Source organism: Alnus glutinosa, chromosome 7, assembly GCF_958979055.1.
Source record: "Alnus glutinosa chromosome 7, dhAlnGlut1.1, whole genome shotgun sequence".
Classification (NCBI taxonomy): Eukaryota; Viridiplantae; Streptophyta; class Magnoliopsida; order Fagales; family Betulaceae; genus Alnus; species Alnus glutinosa.
In genome coordinates this window covers 9549356-9572890 of record NC_084892.1, presented here as the reverse complement: position 1 = coordinate 9572890, position 23535 = coordinate 9549356, and the positions used below count along the sequence as shown (strand labels likewise).

At 37.1% G+C, this 23535-nt stretch overlaps 3 protein-coding genes across 4 annotated transcripts; 1 reads left to right on the top strand and 2 right to left on the bottom strand.

Moving 5' to 3' along the window:
• Positions 1-652: 652 nt before the first annotated feature.
• On the top strand, positions 653-5710 carry LOC133873040 (nuclear transcription factor Y subunit A-10-like). 2 transcript variants are annotated; one of them, XM_062310752.1, is made up of 6 exons: positions 653-858; positions 1448-1765; positions 3198-3307; positions 3413-3481; positions 4177-4317; positions 4823-5710. In XM_062310752.1, the coding sequence occupies exons 2-6, from the start codon at positions 1513-1515 to the stop codon at positions 5231-5233; spliced, it is 984 nt and encodes a 327-aa protein (XP_062166736.1). In that variant the 5' UTR covers positions 653-858; positions 1448-1512; the 3' UTR covers positions 5234-5710. The 2 variants fall into 2 exon arrangements, with proteins under 2 accessions (XP_062166736.1, XP_062166737.1); XM_062310753.1 differs by having other exon boundaries at positions 653-868.
• Positions 5711-18991: 13281 nt separating this feature from the next.
• On the bottom strand, positions 18992-21889 carry LOC133873228 (uncharacterized). Its single transcript, XM_062310961.1, has 6 exons — positions 21484-21889; positions 21056-21303; positions 20851-20944; positions 19836-20401; positions 19482-19691; positions 18992-19366 (listed from the first exon to the last, which is right to left on the bottom strand). Exons 1-6 carry the CDS (start codon positions 21887-21889, stop codon positions 18992-18994), a joined length of 1899 nt encoding a protein of 632 aa, XP_062166945.1.
• A 49-nt stretch (positions 21890-21938) lies between these two features.
• LOC133873227 (uncharacterized) lies at positions 21939-23357 on the bottom strand. The gene is made up of 3 exons (XM_062310959.1): positions 23088-23357; positions 22440-22822; positions 21939-22341 (listed from the first exon to the last, which is right to left on the bottom strand). The coding sequence occupies exons 1-3, from the start codon at positions 23355-23357 to the stop codon at positions 21939-21941; spliced, it is 1056 nt and encodes a 351-aa protein (XP_062166943.1).
• Positions 23358-23535: the final 178 nt, after the last annotated feature.

The window sequence follows — 23535 nt, the reverse complement described above, 5'->3', positions numbered from 1 at the left end:
TATAAAGAATTTGAATTAAATTTAAACGGTTTAAAAAACTAGAGCAATTAATTCGGGCATCTAATCCAAATGGGGGATATAGATATACTACCATTTTGAGTTATCAATCCTCAGTTGAAGTCAACTTTAGAACATTCAATATTAAGGTTTAAGCATCCATCAAGAGTTGTAATGTATTAAAAATGTTGTGCAGAAGCGGAGCACCGAAAAAATGATTTGAAAGGGAAGTAATAAAGAAGGTGAAAATAACCTCATCACCACCCATTCAACGAGTTAAGGGCCAAACTCGAGAAACGATGAACAATGGTGTAGGACTCGGAAGGACCACTGAACATCATCAAAAGGTTCCGGTCATTATTTCTGAATTCGTGACCCACTTGATGTAAAAAAACAAAAAGAAGTCTTAAACGGTTCTTACCAGATATAGACGGCAGGCGGTTAAAGAATCCGCGCTGTTGAGTGTTGAGCCACTATTCCCAGATGAATATAATATAATATGGGAAAAATTGAGCCCCGAAAAGGGACCACCGGAGAGAGAGAGAGAGAAGTAAATGATTAAGAAAACCCAGGTGTGAGGTGTGCCTGTGCGTGTGCCTGTGTGACGGAGGGGGGGAGAGAGAGAGTTGTGGGTATTTTATATATATGGAACAAGATACAAAGGACATTGCATGAAAGCCGAAGCTAATTGGCTGAGGGCGTGTTGTTCCATTACACTTGTACGCATATATCGTCCCTCTCTGTCTCTCTCTCTCTCCGTCTCTTTTAGCTTCGCTTGAAATTGTACAGACATGGCTCCTAGCGAATGGGGTTTCCTTGCTTGAGCGGGCAATTCAAAGCTGCTGCTTTCTACTGGGAGAGGTGAGTGAGAGTGAGCACTCCCTTCCTTCTCTTCTTCTTTTTCCATCAGTTTTCTTTCCTTTCCAGAGTTTCTCGGTCTTTTACAGAATATCCGCTTTCTCTATCACTTCTGTGTTTCACTGACGTTTGGTTTGTGCTGACATAATCCTTGTGTGCTTAATCTGGTTTTCGCTCTGTATTAACTGGGTTCTTTTTCTTTCTTTTTTTCGTTTTTTTTCCTTATTTTTCGCTGAAATTTGATTGGTGTTTTTGGAAAGTTTGTTCCTTTTTTTTTTTTTTCCCGGTTTTGAATAGGGATCATCTTCATGCTCTTTTAAGTTTGAATTGATATATGAATACTACTAAAAAAATGTTTTTTTTTTTTTTTTTTCAGTTTTTCTTCTGTTGTTTTAATTCCCCCTTTACTTGGTGTTCCTGTAGTTGTGTACGAGATTAATGGAATTCGTTAGACTGCATTATGCTGTAGTTTATTTCTTGAAAATCTTTGGTGTGCACATTGGATAAGTTTTCTGTTCATAGTTTTCATATGATGTTGAATTTGTATTTCACAAAGCTAGCTCAGAATTTTGGTTACAATTTTGAATTGCAGGAACTATAGTGACCTTTCTGAGTCCAGTTAATCTCAGACACCTTGTTCGGACCATTTGGGAATAGATGGCTACTCAAACAGTGTACTTCAAAGAACAAGAAGGGATTGGCCACAATCCTATGGGGCAGTTGTCAGCTTCTTGGTGGACTACTCCCATCACTTCTCAATCGGTTTATGGCGAATCCTGTGTCCAATTGAAGTCATTTACCATGGAACATCCCAGTGGTGGAGACCAACTAATTTCCAACAAACAAGCAGGGAGGGGTACGGAACATGGAGCTGATAGAGGGAATACAACTCAGTTCAATATCTTTCCGGGTAATCTCTTGCTTTTGGTTCTGCCATGTTGGTGGTATCAGGTTTCTTGGACTTTTCGAGTTCATTTATTCATATCAATGATATCATAATACAAGTTAACAACTATACAATTTTGTTCTATGATCATCTTCTGCATCACTGTTATCGCCAAGATGCCTCGACATGATTCAAACCCGACACGCAAATACAAATTACCACCCCTAGTGCTTTGGTAGCTACCAGCCTTAAAGAGCATTACTAGCAACTTCCCTACAAGGGATCTGTTCCCTAAATTTTAGGGAAAATTTTAAGAAAGTAAAAAAAACCATCCCACAGCAGCTTCCCTACAATTATCTGTTCCCTAGGAAGTGAACAGTACTTCCCAATGCATTGGAAAGCACTGTTCACCTCCCATTCAATTGTTTATTCTAAAAACATAATCTCTCTCTTACTTTATCTATTTCTTTTTTTACTTTTAATTAAAATAAAAGTAACAAAATAATATTTTAATGATATAGGGAAAAATGAAGGGAAGCTGCTGTGGGGTGTATTTTATAAGGAAACAAAAAGTAGTTTTATTTCTTACATTTAAGGAAAATGAAGGGGAAGGAAAGGGAAGCTGCTAGGAATGCTCTAAGGGAGTAGTGAGAATATCAGCACAGCATATTTTAGGCTGCTCATGGAACTGGTTCTCCATAGGACGGTTTCTGTTTTTGTAAATTCTAATTGAAGAATTTAGACACTTTACAATACGATCGCTGCGCAATTGTAAGCTAAGCTATTGAACCTTATGGTGAAGAGAATCTGTGGCCCAATTGAAACGTTGCTCCTTCATGATTATATAGTAATAGAAAAAGAAAGATACAAAAGGATTGAATTGAGGTTTTTGCTGGCCTAAATCGAACTACCCTTATCTAATTTTACTATACTATAGTGCAAAAACTTTTAAAAATAGCTGTTACATTGGAAACAAAAAAGTATTTGTGAAATAATCATTACTTTTATTAGCATAAATGGATCATAACTCTCATAAATCCTAATCTCTAACAATATTACTTGGGTGTAAAGTATATGTTGGATGTGGGTATGGATTGCCAAACCTTATTATTGGTCTGCTACCGAATTTTTTCTGAACTTAGCTGAGATGTAATTATGTCAATTTAAAAAATCTACTTGGGCATGATTTGGTCTCATAAATTGCTATTTGCCATAGCATATTGTTCATGTGGGAACTCTTTGAAGTGAATTTCAATGATGCCAACAATTATTGGAGGGAAGTTTTGGGGTTGCAGTGTCCTTCCACCTTTGATTATTGATCATTAACGGAAAAGCACATCAAACAATTTTTCATATCCAGTTTATAGAAACAGAAGTTTGACTTCGTATGCAATTCTTTTGTATATGAGGTACTGCAATTTTAGTATTGTTAACCAGCCAAGTATTTCTCATACAGATAATTGCAGAAGTTCAGGGGATGGGCAGAAGCCTCAGGCAGCCATTTCTCTCCAATCATCTCTAACAGAATATCGAGGTCGCTTTGAGCTAGGATTTGGTCAGCCCATGGTAAAATTTTCTTATTGTCTACACTTGGTTATCATAAATATTCTAATTCAATTATTTCCTATTGAGTGGCAACGTTTTGCTAATTTGTATGCGCTGAAACTGTAGATCTATGCGAAGTATCCTTATGCGGACCAATGTTATGGAGTCTTCCCAACTTGTGGACCTCCAATTTCGGTTTGTCTCTCTTCATTTCTTCTAGTAACCAATTGTTTAGATTTACAATTCTTGGACTTCAATTGTTCTTGTGAACCAAAATTCTCTTGCTTTTAAGCCTGATTATTTGAGGAATTCTAGTTCTTGCTCTTCCTATAAATAGTGGCATGGTGAGCTCTATCTCTCTGGTTTGGTTATGAACTAGTCTCTGTGTGTGTGTCACCACACACTCGGGTTGGGGCACAGGAGCATGGGCCTATATTTTTGAATGTCAGATCCAATGGCAACTGAATCCCATGCAAGGAATATGTCTGAGAAAAAAAGAATGAAAGCTTTACCTAACCAACCAGACGATTGCATTAAGGGTTTGGTTCATGACTCAGTTGAAAACTGCAGGAGAGAAAAGTGATAAGAAATAAGGAAAGAAGCAGCTTATTGCCTTATTATTAGATTTTTGTATTTTAATTCAAGTACGTTTGGTAGTGTGTTGTGTACCAGCGCCCACTTTACCCGGACACTTTTTGCAAAAGAGTCATGTATTAGTCTCCAACATTATTTTGGAAATTATCTTGCTTGTGCTATTAATTTATATTTCGTGATAAGTAAAAAATCAATAAAAATGTGCCAAAATTATGATATTTATTATTGATGCTTTGGTACAACTGCAATTGTAGCAGATTTACTGATTCACATTCCTATTCATTCACATTTATTAGGGCCGTGTTATGCTGCCGTTGAGCACCACAACCGATGATGGACCTATATATGTTAATGCTAAGCAGTACCATGGGATTATCAGGCGTCGGCAGTCCCGTGCGAAGGCAGTACTGGAGAATAAAGTGGCAAGAGTTCGTAAAGTATGATACCTTGATTTCCTATCATGATCTTTTACTTTTATTTGTAGGAACTATTCATATGATGTGATTTTTGTGAAGGTTAAAAGTTGTGGTAGGTTTGAATTATTTTTCTAGCTCTTGCTTCATGCCCACTGTGCATGTCTATTGGTGTTTGTAGCCTTAAAAGTAACAACTTGGCCATCTAGGCTATCAAGTTGTCTATGGACAGAAAATCGGAGTTATTATGACCATCTATAAGAAAATCTATATTTGTTGGCAATTCAATTAATTGGCCCATAGAATATCTTAAATGGAATATATTAAGTGTTAAAATCTAAGCTGTTCTGCTTTCAAGAAAGTTCAACTGTAGTATGTTTATAGTTTTTCCAGAGTTTCGGGATTTAGTACTAATTGAGACCAATATGCTCATCCTTCCCTGATGAAAATGAATCTTCCTTTACATAAAAATGCAGATACGCCTTGAATAGTCAAGTTGTAATACTTAGATTTTGTGTTTATTTTACAGCCATATATGCATGAATCACGCCATCTCCATGCTATGCGAAGACCACGAGGATGTGGTGGTCGTTTCTTGAACACAAAGACTGTGAACAAAGGAAAAAGCGGAACTGAAGTGAATAAGGCTGGCAATGCACAACTCTCTCCTGGCACTGGTTCGCAGAGTTCTGAAGTCCTGCAGTCTGATAGCGGTGGTACTTTAAACTCATCAAAGGATGCAAATGGCAATTGTTCAAATTTTTCTGGGTCAGAGGTGACTAGTATGTACTGTAGGGGAGATCTCGATCTCTTTCCAATTAATCATCTCATGCCACGTGGCCACTCTCTATCAGACATGATAGACGGTGGGCGTGGCTTTGTTATGCCCAGTAAGTGGGTTGCAGCAGCAGGAGATAACTGCTGCAACCTCAAAGTCTGATAGCAGGGGATCAAATGGGATTGGACTATTTGTGCTACTTGTACAGTTGTACCAATCCCTACCCTTGCGGCAACCATTGCGGTTGCTAGGCAAATCATTCTTGGCTCATCGATTCGCTCATATATAGACTCTAAGTAAGCAAGTTATTCTTGGCTCATCTGCATTAAGTTTGTCTTCTGCCATTCCTTGCAGCCCTTCGGCTTAAGGTTGTTAGAGATGCTGAAGCCTTAATGTAGCTAGTTTAGTGTAAATTAATGGAGTAGGCGAGAAACAAGCCTATTTCACTAATTAAATAAGAGCGTCAAATCTGGTTATGAGTTTTTGACATAGGAATATTGAAGTGTGATGTGGTTGAAGTTTAATATCTAATATGCCTATCCCTGACTCTCGGAGTGATGTACTGTACAACTTTTATGTTTGTGTTGCTACCTTAAAACTTTATGCTATGAATTATCCAAAAACTTAGTGTTTGTATTATCATTTGTATTTGAAGCACGATGCATTATCCTATTATTCATCTCAATTTTGAGGAATACTTTCTAAAGATGGAAAGAATTCATACTTGTGATGTTTTTTTCCCCCTATTAATTAGAAAACAAACCCAAGTTATAGGGAGAGCTGAGAGCTCTTTGAATCACCATGTCTCTGATTATGATATGCCACAGCAGTACAGCACACAACAGAAGGTTGCCTCCTTCATTTCAGTAGGAAAAGATAGTTTTTAAAATTTTCCCTCTTTTTTTTTTTCCACAACGTCAATAGTGATGCTATTATTTAGACTCATTTCATACCGGCTGAAGTGACGTGTTTTAAGTAGCTTTCCTTTTAGTCTGTTAGATAACCCTTTTCTTCTTGGACTAACTGACTATTGGATCAACCCATGCACCAGATATCAAAGATTGAATATTCTATCCGAAAACCTCATCAAGGCACAAAGTTAAACCATTCTTCTTCCTATGGTGGAAAGAAATTTGTTTTAGCCTAGCTTTCATTTACCCTCACAGAAAAGTAATATTGTTAGCCTCATAATCTTTCTTTTTCCATAACCAAAGGTAAGCAACAACAATAGATTCATCTCCACACAAACAAATATGAAAAGAAGGGTAGCTAGCCATGGTGCTTTGCTTGGGTGATCATAGAGTGTATCTATAAAGAAGCAGCTAATACATAATCGTCTCAGAACAATGACAGTGGCAAAAAGTAAAGAAGAAACAAAAGGCAAAGGAACATGCAGAATATCCAAAACAAAAGCTTCGTCATCCTCCTCTTGCTGCTCTTTGGCCTGTCCAGATCTGCTGTCTTTGAGAGAAAGTTCTAGTTAGGGTCATCAACAAGCTGCCCAATTATTCGTTTTTAACCAGGAGTTCAAAAACTGGGATTTGATTCCATTTCAAGATTTGCCATTAATGGTATAGCTTGAAATATATTTGGCCACTAAATGGAAATTCTTTAAAGAACTTCCCAACAGTAAAATCACTTCGGATCAATTAAACCAAAAATTTCATCTACTCTACAAGATAAAGTTCACATTTTCTAAAACCTCTGGAACCTCTAGAACTGCGAGTGCATTTGGGATTACGATTTCGTAGCTAAAAAATGCGATTTTAAACCAGATCACAGAAAATAAATAATTTGGGAATTGTAATTTTAAAAAATTGCGATTTGAAAGCTCAAAAAATTTACCTTTTCGAATCGCAGGTAATGAGGTGATTTTCTAAAAACGTAAAATTTTAAAGTCTGACCGGTGATTTAAAAGGCTAAACTACGATTTTGCTAAACGCTTAACTAGATTTTTAAAAAAAATCACTTTTTCAAATTACACACTTTAAAATCGTTATTTTTAAATTGCACTTTTTGAAATCTTAAACTCAAACAGACCCCAATCCTCAAACAATCCCTCAACTCTGGTGTATTAGGCAAATGCGATTGCTAGAATGTTTTTTTTTGTTTTTTGTTTTTTGTTCTGATAGGGACTAACTACAATATATAATTAAAACTAAAAGGTCAAACTTGATATAAAACTAGAAAGTACGAGAAGGCACATTAATCAATATGCAGTTGAAAACCAACAAGTTGTTGTTAGAGCTAGCTAGGGTCAAAAGGGCTAAATTAAATCATTCTTGAATTGATTTTGTATAAGAAAATATATTTATCCCTGTCCTGTTTCTGCGAATCTATGCAATGTTGAAGCGTGAAACCTTCAGAAAACGCTTAAATATATATGTTTGGTCGTGACCCACTCGTTGCACCAGCATGCTTAAGGCTTGACCCATGACTCTTCTGATAACTACTGTCTTTTTTTTTTTTTCTTTTTTCTTTTTTTAGCTTTTGATAACTACTGTTTACCTGTAAATGATTGATATTCTAGTGTCACTTTCAACATACTAGAGTATTTGTTTTATTGAGATAATTAATCAAAACTTTATTCCTTAACCCTAATGACACTTAACGTTAACCTTAGACTAACTACAAAGAAAGAAAAAAGGACTTGAGCTTCTAAATCAGGGCTAGGGATTTTCTTCATTTCTCTTACTAGAACCCCCTCTCTCACTCTAGGACTTCTCTTCTCTTAAGAGTACTCAAAGTCATAACTCTCCCTCTCTCTTGTCTCTCAAAAACGAATTTTTTTTGACAATGTGCATCCGCATTCGAACGAGATATGCCTCCACACAAAATTTGACACATGGAAGATACCATTCCATTCGAACGACACGTTATCCCGTTCGAGTGTGACCTGACGATCAACATTAAAATGTGCTTCCGATCAATCTCTTTTACATATGACAAAAATCTTGGTCGTCCATCTCATTTGAAGATTCGATCGACGCTTTCCTCTCCCATTCGAGATTTAAATCTCAGCCTTCCATTTTGCCATGCTTGCCACTGAGAAACATGTGGCACCGATCGAAAGGGACATTCTTGTTTTCCAAAATTTGCCTTTAAGTCTAGATTTCATCCTTAGTCACTCCAATGCTCGCAAGCCTATTCATGCTTAATCTTTCTAGTAAGGGGCAATAGCCAACCACTTCTAATTGTCTGACCGAATCCAACCTCGGGTGATCCACACAACTAGCTATGTCATATGCCGTATGCCGTATGCCGTGACCATTATCCATACATGGTTGTGCTAGTCACTTCCAACTATTGGATACAAGGCAATTAACATTAATGGTAAACATAGGCTATATGATCAAGTCTATATTGTAACATCCCCAGCCCGTAAAGGAATAGGATTGTCAATTTACTCTCTAAGAGGCACAAAGATTTCTAAGGTTTACCAGAGAAACTTTTACATGTGATACTAAATGCATGATAGAATAAAAACATCAAATTTAAAACTTCATAAAATGAGGAAAAGTTAGTTTTTTTTTAAAAAAAATATAATTATCATTCTTTATTAAATAAGTCAAAATCCTGAAATCGTGCCAATGCACTTATTAAAAAAAATAATATGCAGCCCTGATGGACTCAATAATTAATCCTGCCCCCATTCCGATCTCCTAAATCCAACTGTCAATCACCTGAAAACAAAAAGTAACTGCATAAGCTGAAAGGTTTGGTAAGTAAATCTCCAACCAGAAAACAATTGGGCTAAATTCATTTTCTTTAAAACCCTTTACTTAAAAGGATTTATTTCCTATAACACTTCAAAGCATATTTAACACATCACTTTTTAAACAAAGACACAAATTATTTCGAAATGAAAAGATTTCCAATAAAGCTACGATAAAACTATTATTCTTCTTATGAACACATAAATATATTTATTTATAACTAACATTTTCATAATAGGGCTCGTATATATTATTACGTCCAGTGTACTAGGGTTGCGTGATCCATTTGACCATGGCAGCGACGTGGCCACATACCTGCCCGTTAGCTAATCAATCAAATTACACTTAGTGTGACTATTGATGGATAACACCTTCTCGCAGAGCCTCCTTTAGTGATTGTGCTTCCATCCCATCGTCGATACTGAGCCGTGTTTTTATTTAATCCTCTTGGGAAAAAAAAAATATCTTCTCCATACGTGCCCTCATCTTATAAACCTTTTCATTTCTTTTATTTCTCTAGATATCCTTAGGGCGACGTGTAGGAGGGTTTTTCCATCTCCATAATTCTCATAATTATTACTTTCTAAAAACAACACTTTCCCAATTTGGGAACTTTCCAAAAATAAAAAAAGTCGAGTATATCTAGAAGTTATTTCATGATAAAAACTTTCAAGAAAATAACTATTCTCAATGAAAAAAATTTCCACAAGCAACTTTCTTTTTCAAAAGTACTTTAGAAATCCCTTAAACAAATTATTACTCTCACTCCCACAATTAGGAAAGCATACTAATACAACTACAGGTTAGGCATGCTAGTCAATTGAGAATGGACCCATGAGATATTGAAATTAGTCTATCATGCTATTAACTTATAAAATTTCGGTCCTTTAAAAATTCTTTCCAGATAGCCAAATTATTTTGTATGGAATTGTGAAATCTTATACTACAAAACGTTTGGAACTTAATGCAGAATTGTACTACGGTATATATATATACCTATAGTTTATGACCACTTATTTTTCTTACAAAACCATATAATCATTTAAATCTCTTTATGAACAATAACTCCTTGAAAAAGAAGCAAACCATGGGGTGTAAAGACCTATTGGCTGCTATGGTTAAAATCAGAGAACCGAAAATAAATAAATAAATAAAATAAAAAAAGGCAAACGTGAAGACTGCTACAGTTAGAAAAAGAAAAAGAAAACAAAAACAACTACTACACAGTATGACTAACTTCTATTACATACACGGAAAGAGAGGCAGTTGGAAGTGAAAGAAAAAAAAAATTGTGCATACCTTGCACATGCACACAGAGAGAGAGAGAGAGAGAGAGAGAGAGAGAGAGAGAGAGAGAGAGAGAGAGAGAGAGAGAGAGAGAGAGAGAGAGAGAGAGAGAGAGAGAGCAATTAGAATCTGCAAGAGGGGGACGAACGGCAGAGGGAAAAACGGTTGTTTGACGGCTTTAGGTTTTCTCTAACATCCAATAAATAGGGTAGAGGAGAGAAGAAAATGAGAAGAAAATATAGGGCAGCAAACGAGCTTAGGTTATATATATATATATATATATATATATATATATATAATTACATACTTGTAACCACCGGTTTAAAATTTGGTATGTAAAATGTAAATTATTATCATTTATATATTTATGTTCAGTGATCCATTCTCAATCGCTAAATCAAACCTACTATTATCTAGGGTCTTAATTAATAGTAAATTACCATTCCATTCTCAAAAGAGAATCGGGGTTATTACATATATACTAGTGTGTACGCATCCCAAATTCTTTACCCATTTTTTCCAATGGTGAGAAATCACACAACAACAAATTTTCAATTTAGAACATAATTTATTCATGTGTATCAATGCATTTGTAAATCAACATTTGGCAAATACTAGGGCTAACTACATATTTTCAAGAGAAACATGGATATTAAGAATGCACAGTTATAGATAAAATATTCATCTTTGATGATAGAGTATTTTGGTATTTTCATGGGTGATTACTTACGTCGAGCGCTATAGCTTCACACACGAGCTTCTTGCAAATCTATTAGCTCCTTACTCTGTATTACATGTAATATTAGCTAAGGTCCTACACAAAACCCTCATCTACACTTAAAAACCCTAATCTACGCATTCTGCCCTAAGAACATTCGATCATTACTCGGGGATCGTTGGAATGGTCTTCGAAACTATACGAACATTTTTGTGCTAAAATGTGTTTTTCCTAAATTCGCCCAACGAGGACTTGATCTACCACTTTTTCTTGATCTCAAGAGGTTACAACACTTCTAAGGAGACCATATTGTTGGGGTGCAACAGTGTTGCTCTGCTCATGTGGATGGCTCTTAAAACACGCATTGCGGGTTGCGATTTCGAATACCATAAAAGACTTTGGCTTCCCTCATTGGACACCAATTGTTTTTCAGATGAGATGATCAAAGGCCTGATCCAACAAATAGTATCAGAGCCAGGGTCATGGATTTGAGTCTCAAGAACGTCACGTTGAGGAAGGAATTATTAAAGTGCAACAGTGCCGCTCTACTCACATGTACAGCTCTTAGAATATACATTGTGGGGTGCGATTTCGAATATGATAAAAAGTGTTGGCTTCCCTTACTAAACACCAATTAGTTTTCAGATGAGATGGTCAAAGGTCCAATCCAACAAAGATCAAAACACAAAGACACCAGGAGACTAAATCTCTCAAAAACCCATAAGAAAACAAAATATAACAGTAGAATACATAAAACCAAAAAAAAAAACCACATCGACGGAGGAGGGCGGCAGTGTGGAAGAGCTAGAGAGCTGCGCATGGGGACCACACGCTAGCATGTGAAAGTCACAAGGAGGCACGGAGGGGGCGTTGAGAAGCGGAGAGGCCAAATATGACGAAGATGTGGCATGTCGTGGGCGGGGGAGGGGGGCGGGGGGTGTCTCAATGGGAGACAAAGCTTCTCTTTAAGATAGAGAAGCAGAAGTGATATGAGATGCAAGTTGATAATGATCCTTGTACCTACCGAAGTATGAACCAATGACTCCATTGGAACAATAAATGCATAATATATCCTCGTTTAGTTTGAAACATGACAGATGGTAAATTTGAAGGGAGGAAATTGAAAATCAAACATGAATTTTGATGTTGTTTAGTAGAGGGTTGTGCCGGAGTGTCTAAATTATAATTATAAGTCATTAAATTCTCACAACTCCCGTAATGATGATAAAAGTGAATGTTCCATTTATATATACTAGCGACCCGGGTGAGCGATTCAGTCGAGTTTTAAACAAGTTGAACTCGCGAGCCTCAATCGAGCTTTTTCGAGCGGGTCAGGTATGTATTGCTTACTAATCGAGCAGGATTTCTACAGTAACGAGCAAGTTTCTACAGTATTGAGCTCGAGTTTGAATCACGCTAAATTGAGCATGTATCGAGCGGGTTGTCGAACGGACTAGTTTATTTACATCCCTAATCATGTGTCTATCCCTAGAAATATAGATAAGAAACTTATGGTGTGTTTGAGTATTGAATTTTTAGAATCAGAATTGAATTCTTATTCTCTTTACAAATTTCTAGGCAAATAGAGTTTAGAGTTTTTTTTGAAATTGTGTTTGGGTATTGAATTTTTGAGATTGAAAAGTATTGTTTTTTAATGGTAGGAAATGATTAGAAATGATTGGAGGTATGAAAAGTTGTGTATAATGATTGGTGTTATGAGAAGTAGTGTAGAATTATGATTGAAATAAATATAATAATTAAAAAATGACTTTTAAAAGGAAAATTTCATACTTAATTTAAATTAATTATAAAATTTAAACAAAAAGTGGCAACAATGATGTCTGACGCAGTAGGTGGAAAAAGGAGAGCATTTGATGTAAAGGCCGTTTGAAAAGTAAATTCTAATAAAAAATAAATTTATTCAAAAATAAATAAATATACATATTTTTTTTAAAAAAATTAAAATTAAACAAAAAAACAAAACAAAACAAAAAAGAAAAGGAAAGAAGCAAGGGGTGGCGGCCACCCCTGGACCAATCGGCCACTGGGGGTGGCCGCGCGCCACCCCCGGCCTCCTCTGGGGGGCCACGACCTCCCCAGAGGCTGGGGGGGCCGCGACCTCCCCAGAGGCTGGGAGTGGCCATCGGGCCACCCCTAGAAGGTCCAGGGGTGGCCGCGCGCCACCCCCATAGGCTGGGAGTGGCTGGGCCACCCCTTGCTTTGTTCTTCCTTTTTTTTTAAAATTTAAATTTAAATTTTTTTTAAAAAAATAAGTATATTTATTTAATTTTTAATAATTTTGAAATGGAGAGTTATAGGGTGTGGGCACATGGACGATGTTTGAATTCATTGGACGGATCAGATGAAAAATAGTATACAGTTTACGCATCCAAAGGCTCAAATTAAGTGAAACTAGAATATGGTGTACAAGTTTTACACCGTGTATATCCATGTGGCATCTTTACCTCTGATGCAGCAGGTGGGAAAAGGTGAAAACTTGACGTAAATGATGTTTGATTTTCGTAGCATTTATGGCGTGGGAAGTCGAGAACTGAACATTGGTTTTCCAATCGTACTGCGGCATGGGCGAGATTTCTGACTCTCTTAATTAATGAAAATCGGGTTAAAATTCGGGTTTTGGGCCGGTTGAATGCGGGTTTTCGGGTTTTGAAAAAAAAAAAAAAAAAAAAAAAAAAAAAAAAAAAAAAAAAACCCCGAAAAGAATAAGATTTCTTCTCTCTATCCAAACAGACCATTAGTGATCCAAAGTGGAGGACAACAATGTAAGAAGAGATGAAAGCTCTTCACAAAAACAAGATTAAGAATCTTGTTACATTACCTAACTAGAAGAAGTTGTTGGATGCAAGTAGGTGTTCACTGATGAGTGCCAAATATTATATATTTAGACCCCTTAATTCACATTTGTTAAACCTTTAGCTTCGTTATTTTTTAACATTTTTGGTTAGTTTTTGTATTTTGGTATTCTGCAGATCATGGAGAGAAAACGGTATTTTTAAAGTGAAAAATGCAAATTTTGGAAGTCAAAATCGGATTGGATTAAATTTCAGGTTCTGCACAAGTCATAATATTTTGACCATAACTTTCGGCTCAAGTATTGAATTAAAGTGAAATCAGTGTCGGTGGAAAGATAATTCAAAATTATACAAATCATTGTGAAATAGAATTTCCCTAATTCGAATGTCTGCCACGTCATAAGTGCCCCGCAATATAAGAACGCGAATTTCCTTGCTCTTGGTAACTACAGACACTCCAAACTCTAGCATTCTTTTCTATTATTAGGGTTTTTGAGGGGTAGAGGTGCCATTTTGAAAATATGGCCCTAAACCATAGCGTTCTTTTCTCCTATTATGGTTTAGAGGGGTAGAGGTACCATTTTGTAAAAATTAGGTTTAACCTAATTTTCTGTTATAAATACCACATGCTAGGCATCACTTAGAGCATCAATTTTTCTCTTCAGAGCACTTGTCTTAGCTCTTTTCTTTTGTAAGTTGTTACTTTGTTCTTATTTCTTTTAATTTAAAGTTATTCGGTTTTCAATCCTTCTTTTTAGATTCATCGCTTTATTTTTATGTTATTTAATTTTTAGTTCTTCTTTCTTTTCCTTGTCATTTTAATTCATTGCTTTCTTTTTATGTTCATCTTTTTTTCTTTTTCTTTTTTCTTGTCATATTAATTTATCGCTTTAAATTTATTTAAAGTTATGTTGTTTCTTCTTTTCTTTTTCTCATCGTTCTATTCCCTTTTTTTTTTTTTTTTTTATTATTATTATTATTATTATTATTATTATTATTATTATTATGTTTTCTATTCTTGTTATTCTTTTGTCTTTAGCCATGAGATAGTAAATCTTCAACTAAGGTTGAAGATGAAACCTCGTCATTGATAAATACACGTTTTTGTTGTTTTATTTATACGATCCTAAATTCTTTTTCGACTATATTGTTCAAAGTCCAAATTCAATTATTTGATTTATGTCTTTTGATTGAATGTTAATTTATTAAAAGTTGGGGGTAATTACCTTTTTCCCCCATTTACTACCAGACATTGTCAACATGCCACATGAACTAACACCTCGACCAAAAGAGAGCATCAAACTACCAACTTCACACACTTTGCCCCCTTCTGTCAGTTTAATTCGTAAAAAGACTTAAATGCCCTCAACTTTTTTAAACATTAATTTTAATATTTTTTTTATTAATTATTGTTGGAGGGCATTTTGGTCTTTAAACCAAAATTAACGCCCAAAAATGGAATATTCCGTCCAAGTTAATGAAATTCCTTGACGGAAGGGGGTAAAGTGTGTAAAGTTGGTAGTTGGATGTTCTCTTTTGGTCGAGGTGTCAGTTCATGGGGGCATGTTGACAATGGCTGGTAGTTGATGGGGGAAAAATGTAATTACCCCTAAAAGTTGAATATTTGATGTGTTTCAACCAAACGGATACATCGAATGATTCGATTAAAAAATGATATCCATTGTGATTTGTTCATTGAACGGATACATTGGATGATTTAATTTTAATTGAATATTCGTTGTGATTTATTATTGTGTTAGATTCATTGAATGATTTAACATAATTTTTATGGAACTTTGAACAGAGAATAAAACTTACTTGTTTATCGGGTGTATGAGTAAAATACAAGAATGTGTTTTTGATTTGGCGAGGTGGATTCTGAAACCTTAGTACTTTCATAAATTGTTCTTATTCAGTGTCATTTGAGTTTATTATTTTATTTGACAAAAATTCCAAATCTTTGGCTCTAGGTTAAAACAAAATTTATTTAAATAGAAATTGATTTTTCTTTTCTTACACACACTTTCCTGCAGATTTGACCTCGCACTTGCATACACTATGCCACATATGATTCGTGCGCTTGCGAGTAAATGAATTTGCACACCAAGTTTTTGGCGCCGTTAACTCGCAAGCGAATCGTATGTAGCATAGTACATACATGTGCGAGGTCACATCAGCAGGGAGGTGTATGTAAAGAAGAAAAATTAATTTTTATTTAAATTAACTTTGTTTTAACCTAGAGCCAAAGATTTGGAATTTTTGTCAAAAAAAATAATAAACTCAAATGACACTGAATAAGAACAATTTATGAAAGTACTAAGGTTTCAGAATCCACCTCGCCAAATCAAAAACACATTCTTGTATTTTACTCATACACCCGATAAACAAGTAAGTTTTATTCTCTGTTCAAAGTTCCATAAAAATTATGTTCAATCATTCAATGAATCCAACACAATAAAAAATCACAACGAATATCCAATTAAAATTAAATCACCCAATGTATCCGTTCAATGAACAAATCATAATGGATATCCTTTTTTAATCGAATCATTCGATGTATCCGTTTGGTTGAAACACATAAAATATCCAACTTTTAATAAATTAACTTCAATCAAAAGACATAAAATCAAATAATTGAATTTGGACTTTGAACAATATAGTCGAAAAAGAATTTGGGATCGTATAAATAAAACAACAAGAATGCGTCTTTATCAAGGACGAGGTTTCATCTTCAACCTTAGTTGAAGATGAAACCATCTCATGGTTAAAGACAAAAGAATAACAAGAATAGAAAACATAATAATAATAATAATAATAATAATAATAATAATAATAATAATAATAATAATAATAATAAAAGGGAATATAACGATGAGAAAAATAAAAGAAGAAACAAAATAACTTTAAATAAATTTAAAGTGATAAATTAATATGACAAGAAAAAAAGAAGAAGATGAACATAAAAAGAAAGCAATGAATTAAAATGACAAGGAAAAGAACTAAAAATTAAATAACATAAAAATAAAGCGATGAATCTAAAAAGAAGGATTGAAAACCGAATAACTTTAAATTAAAAAAAATAAGAACGAAGTAACAACTTACAAAAGAAAAGAGCTAAGACAAGTTCTCTGAAGAGAAAAATCGATGCTCTAAGTGGTGCCTAGCATGGGGTATTTATAACAGAAAATTAGGTTAAACCTAATTTTTATAAAATGACACATCTACCCCTCTAAACCCTAATAGGAGAAAAGAACGCTAGGGTTTAGGGCCATATTCTCAAAATGACACCTCTACCCCTCAAAAACCCTAATAAGAGAAAAGAATGCTAGGGTTTGGAGTGTCTGCAGCTGCCAGGAGTAAGGAAATTCGCTTTCTTATATTGCGGGGAACTTATGACGTGGCAGACATTCGAATTAGGAAAATTCTAATTCACAATGATTTGTATAATTTTGAATTGGAAAATGTTACTTGCACTACAAGCCCACAACATGGGCACAACAAACCCTCACGTGAGGGTGGTGTAGTGCAACAATCAAATCTCTTTTGAATTAGCTTTCCAACGCTACTGATTTCAGTTTAATCCGATACTTGAGTTGAAAGTTATGATTAAAATACAATGACTTGTGCATAACCTGAAATTTAATCCAATCCAGTTTTGACTTCCAAAATTTGCATTTTTCACTTTAAAAATACCGTTTTCTCTCCATTATCTGCAAAATACGAAAAACATTAAAAAATAACAAAGCTAAAGGTTTAACAAATGTGAATTAAGGAATCTAAATATACAATATTTGGCACTCATCAAATACCTTCAAACTTATATTTTGCTAGTCCCTTAGCAAAACAAAATGAAAAATAAGATCAAAGCAAGAAACATAAATCCGCTTTCGTGGGAGAGACGATTGCATTTAGTGTATGCAACAAGCCTTTTAAACCCCTAGGACTCCCTAGAGGACGAGTGAAGTCTCATGAGGGTTTGCCAGAAAAAATACCCACAAACATTTTAAAGCACTATGTTGTTGTTAAAACAAAAACTTCCATACAAACATATGGTTCTTATATCATGAGTAGGCTTAACAAGGCGAACATTACAATCACATCAAACATCACAAATCAATTAACTCATAGCTGGAAAATCAAGAAAACACATGTTCCAATAAGTGCAAAGTGTGATTTAACATAGACTCATGAGGTTTCAATTTTTCTTAAAGTTTATGTACCCAAAATTCATAGGAATTTTATTAGATGAAAACAACCAAGGCTGATTTTTTTTTTTTTTTTTTGTAGGTTGTGCAATGCTTGACTCTCGTAAGCTTTCTAATTGACCTATGTAGCGAGTGTTGGGCTAATGACTCCCAAACCAGATGGTTTTAAGGCACTAGATGTAGAAACATCCCTAAGGACTTAATTACTCAAGTCAAAAAGGCTACAAAGCCAAACTAGTCATACAATCAATCAAATTTAAATTCCTCATCTTTTTACGCGAACACTCAATGCTAATGAAGCAAGAGGCCTGGTTACTCAACTACAACTCAAACTGATGATTTTTTTTGTGTTTTTTTTTTTTCTTAACAGCCGAGGTTTTATCAACCAATCATCCTACAATTCTTATGATACACATTCCCCAATTCAAATTTTATACCCCACAGAACCAATGCAAATGTGCTTGTGAATTTTAATTAAAACAAGTGAGGTCTCTCAAATCCAGCAGATGAGTCAACAGATTCAAATTTCTAATGATATGCAACGTTCAAAATGTTAAGCAAACCAATGATGTGCAAACCATAGTAAGATGTAATCACACTCAATCAACAACATAGCAAATTTTTATTTTTTATTTTTCCAATAAGAACAAATAAGAACAAAATAACAGAAAGAGACAGAAATGTCTACCTCACCCCCAAACTAAGATGACACATTGTCCCCAATGTGGCCAAAAATATAATACCAATGTGGGTGACGCAAGTAGAGTGTAACAATGCTCCCCCAAACTTGAATGGCAGACACTTATCCTGAAAAACATAATAAAAAAAAAACAAACAAACAATCAAGTGATAAGGAAAATAATGAGGGTTGCCTCCCACAAGCACTAAGTTTTAAGTCTTCAGCCAGACTTTCCTCTAGAGACAACAATTACTCGGAATAGCTCGGGTCCTCCAAAAGAGTCGTCTCAATCTCCGGACTCTTAACTCCAGGAATGGTTTCAGCCTTTGCCCATTGACCTTGAAAGTCATACCATTCGTAGGATCCTCGATCTCAATGGCCCCATAAGAAGAAACAGAGCGAACAATAAATGGGCCCGTCCATCGAGATCAGAGTTTACCTGGGAAGAGATGCAATCGTGAATTGTAGAGAAGGACTTTCTGAGCGGGCTCAAAAGATCGTCTCAGAATATTTTGGTCGTGGGCCCTCTTCGTTCGTTCCTTGTAAGACCTCGCACATTCCTCAGTTCCTCCAATTCATTGATTTGGAGCTTCCTCTGTGAGCTAGCCTTTGTGAGATCGAAGTTCAATTGCTTGATGGCCCAATAAGCCCGATGCTCCAGCTCCACCAGAAGATGACAAGCCTTGCCATAGATAAGCCGATATGGGGACATGCCAATCGGGGTCTTGAAGGCTGTGGGGTATGCCCATAGTGCATCATTCAAACGCAAAGACCAATCTTTTCGTGAAGGATTTACCGTTTTCTCCAAAATTCTTTTGATCTCCCTATTAGATACCTCCACTTGTCCACTGGACTGAGGGTTATATGGGGTTGCAACCTTGTGTGTGATGAAATATTTCTTCATCAACTACTCAAAGATCCTGTTGCAGATATACTTACCACCATCATTTATGATTGCTCAGGGAGTACCAAAACGAGCAAAAATATTATACTTCAAAAACTGAACCACTACTCTGTGGTCGTTGTTCTTGCAAGTAATAGCCTCCACCCATTTGGACACATAATCCACAGCAACAAGGATATAAAGATGGCCAAAGGAGTTTGAGAACAGTCCCAAAAAATCGATGCCCCACATAAAAAATCTCAACAATCAGAATGGGGTTGAGAGGCATCATATTCCTTCTAGAAATAGTCCCTAGTTTCTGGCAACGCTCACAAGAGGCACAATAGGTATAAGAGTCACGGAACAAGGTAGGCCAATAAAATCCACATTGCAAAATCTTTGCAGCGGTCTTCTTTGCACTAAAGTGGCCTCCACAAGCATGATCATGGCAAAAGGAGATGACATTAGCTTGGTCATGGTCAGGGATACATCTCCTAATGATCTGATCAGGACAATACTTAAAAAGGTAAGGATCATCCCAGAAAAAATATTTCACTATGGCCATAAACTTGGACTTATCTTGTCGTCCCCAATGTAAAGGCATATGGCCCGTGACAAGATAGTTGACTATATCGGCAAACCATGATAAAGGAGTATGAGCAATGTGCATCAATTGCTCATTAGGGAAGGTCTCAGAGATGGGGGTGGCCTCCTTAGTAAAATCAACAGTCAATCTGGAGAGATGGTCGGCTACCACATTTTCAGAACCTTTCTTATCCCGAATTTCAATGTCGAACTCTTGCAATAGTAGAATCCACCGGATGAGACGAGATTTGGCATCATTTTTGGAGAAAAGATACTTCAAGGTTGCATGATCCGAGTAGGCAATGACTTTCGAACCCAGCAGGTATGATCGAAACTTATCCAAAGCAAACACAACTGCCAACAACTCCTTCTCCTTGGTCGAATAGTTGAGTTGAGCGTCATTAAGAGTCCGACTCGCATAATAGATTACATGGGGGAGTTTGTCTATACGTTGCCCCAAAACAGCTCACACGGCATAGTCTGAAGCGTCGCACATGATCTTAAATGGAGCACCCCAAATGGGTGGCTTGATGATAGGTGTGGACGTCAGAATCTTCTTTAGAGCCTCAAATGCCTTCTTGCAGTCTTCATCAAATATAAACGGGGTCTCCTTTACCAACAATTTGCATAAGGGCCGGGCGATTTTGTTGAAATCCTTGATGAATCGCCGATAGAATCCTGCATGGCCCAGGAAATAACGAACCTCTTTGACCGTTCGTGGAGGTGGAAGGTTGGAGATCAGATCTATCTTTTCTTTGTCCACCTCATCCCACGATGAGAAATGACATGTCCAAGCACAATCCCTTGCTTTACCATAAAATGACATTTCTCCCAATTTAGCACTAGGTTCTTTTCTTTGCACTGTACTAAGACCAACGTGAGGCGATGCAAACATTCCTCAAAAGATGAACTGTGGACAGAGAAGTCATCCATGAAGATTTCTAGAAATTGTTCTACCATATCGGAAAAGATGCTGACCATGCACCGCTGAAAAGTAGTGGGTGCATTGCATAACCCAAAGGGCATGCGACGATAGGCGAACGTGCCAAAAAGGCAAGTGAAAGTCGTCTTCTCCTGATCTTCGGGGTCCACAGGTACCTGGTTGTATCCAGAATATCCATCCAAGAAACAGTAATAGGCATGCCCCGTCAAGCGTTCCACCATTTGATCGATGAAAGGAAGGGGAAAACGATCCTTCCTGGTGGTGCCATTCAATTTGCGGTAGTCAATACACACTCTCCATCCTGATTGAACACAAGTTGGTACTAACTTGCCATCTTGGTTCTCCACTACCGTCAATCCAGTCCGCTTCGGCACAACATGAATTGGGCTCACCCACTTAATATCTGAGATTGGATGTATGATACAAGCATCCAATAACTTGATCACTTCAGCCCTTACTACTTCTTGCATAGCTGGGTTGAGCCTTCTTTGTGGCTCCCTCGATGGTTTGGCATCCTCCTCCAAGTGTATCTTGTGCATAACTACCGAAGGGCCAATTCCTTGGATATCTTCTATGGTCCAACCAATAGCCTCCTGGTGCTCTCTTACAACATCCAACAATTTCTTCTCTTGCGTATCGACTAAGTCTGAGGCTATAATCACTGACAAAGATTCGGCTGGACTTAGGAACTTATACTTAAGACTGTCAGGTAATGGCTTAAGTTCCTTCTTAGGAGGCTCGAGAACTGCTATCTCCTCTTCCTTGCAGTTCTCCAGAGGAGCAAACTCTAACATTGCATTTGCTTGCTCAAGTAGCTTATCTAAATCCAAATCTTCTCCGAATTGAGCAAAGCATGCCTCCAAGGGGTCCTCAATGCTTGTTTCATCAATAGTATCTTCGATGATCTCCTCAATCAAGCATGCACTTCCAATCTCAGTAGTCTCTAATGGCTGTTTGCTGATGTTGAAGATGTTCAGCTCCACTGTCATGTTGCCAAAAGAGATCTTCATGACCCCTGTCCTACAATTGATGAGAGCGTTAGCCGTGGATAAGAAAGGACGCCCTAGAATCACCGGTATTTGAATCCCCACATTCTGGACTGGCTCTGTATCTAGCACTATGAAATCCACGGGGAAGTAATCTATTCACCATAATCAAAACATCCTCGATGATTCCCCGTGGTACCTTCACTGACCAATCAGCCAATTGGAGCGTCATAGAGGTAGGCTTCAATTCTCCCAACCCCAATTGCAGGTAAACCGAATAAGGCAGGAGGTTGATACTTGCTCCAAGATCTAGCAGAGCCTTCTCTATGCGGCTAACTCTTATCATGCAAGAGATGGTCGGACATCCAAGGTCCCTGTGCTTGATGGGCAGCTTGCATTGCAGGATTGAACTGACATGCTCGGTCAAACATACCTTCTTCGGGACATTAGTCTTCCTCTTAATAGTAATCAAGTCCTTCAAGAACTTGGCATAAGATGGCACCTGCTGGATGGCATCCAAAAATGGGATGTTGATCTGCACCTGCTTGAATACCTCCAGAATGTCCTCGAACTTCCCTCCTTTATTGGGCGCAAGTAATCTGTCAGGGTAGAGCGCCTTAGGTATAAACGACCTAAGAGGGGTCTCAACAATGGCTGTAGATGGCTCCGCATCTTTTTCCTTAGTGCTGCCACTTCCTTGCTCTTACTGTGCAACAGGGTTCTCTTCAAGAAGAACCACTTGGTTGTCCACTTGTCTTCCTGGCCTAAGTGAGACAATGGCTTGAACATGTTCTTGCCCCTGCACAGCATTGGATGAACTTCCCCTTGAAATTGTAACCTTGGATTTGGCAAAGGCTGGCTAGGAAGCTTTCCTTTTTCTCTCTCACCCAGGTGATTAGCAATCTGCCCAATCTGAGTCTCCATCTTGGCAATAGCCTGGGTGTTCACCATGGTAGCATTCTTCACTTCATTGATAGATTGGCCTGTAAGCTGCATGAAGGCCTTGAGAGCATCCTCTAACGTGGATTGTGAAGAAGAGGCTTGGGCTTGAGTGGGGGGTTGGTATGCTAGTGCTGGCGGTGCTTGGCGACTATGATGATGAACAGGTTGATGAAATCCGCGGGGGGGGGGGGGGGGGGGGGTATTGATTATGGGCTTGATGAGAGGCTCCCCTTTGACTCATTGGTTGGTTTTGCTTCACCGAAAAATTATGATGGTTTCGCCACCCTGGATTGTAAGTATCAGAGAAGGGTCCATTGGATTGCTTTCGAAAGTCATTGAAAGCATTAACATGTTCCATTGATGACTCGACAAAGGTTGGCAAAGAAGGGCAAGTCTGTGCTGAGTGAATAGGGCTAGCACAGATGGAACAGCAATCCACGTGGAATGAGTTCACAGTGTTGATGGATTTCCCAATGACGAGAGCATCGACCTTCTTAGTGAGGGCATCTAACTTCATCTTTAGCTCCATATCTTCCTTCACCTCGTAGATGCCTCTCTTCTTTTGGATGCGAGCAGATTTGTCCCGACAACTCGAGAAATCCTACTACTGGGAATTGTCGAACAATTGATCTAACGTCCGATAGGCTTCTTCTCCAGTCAAATTCAGAAATGCACCTCCATTCATTGACTCAATCATGCTGCGGCTG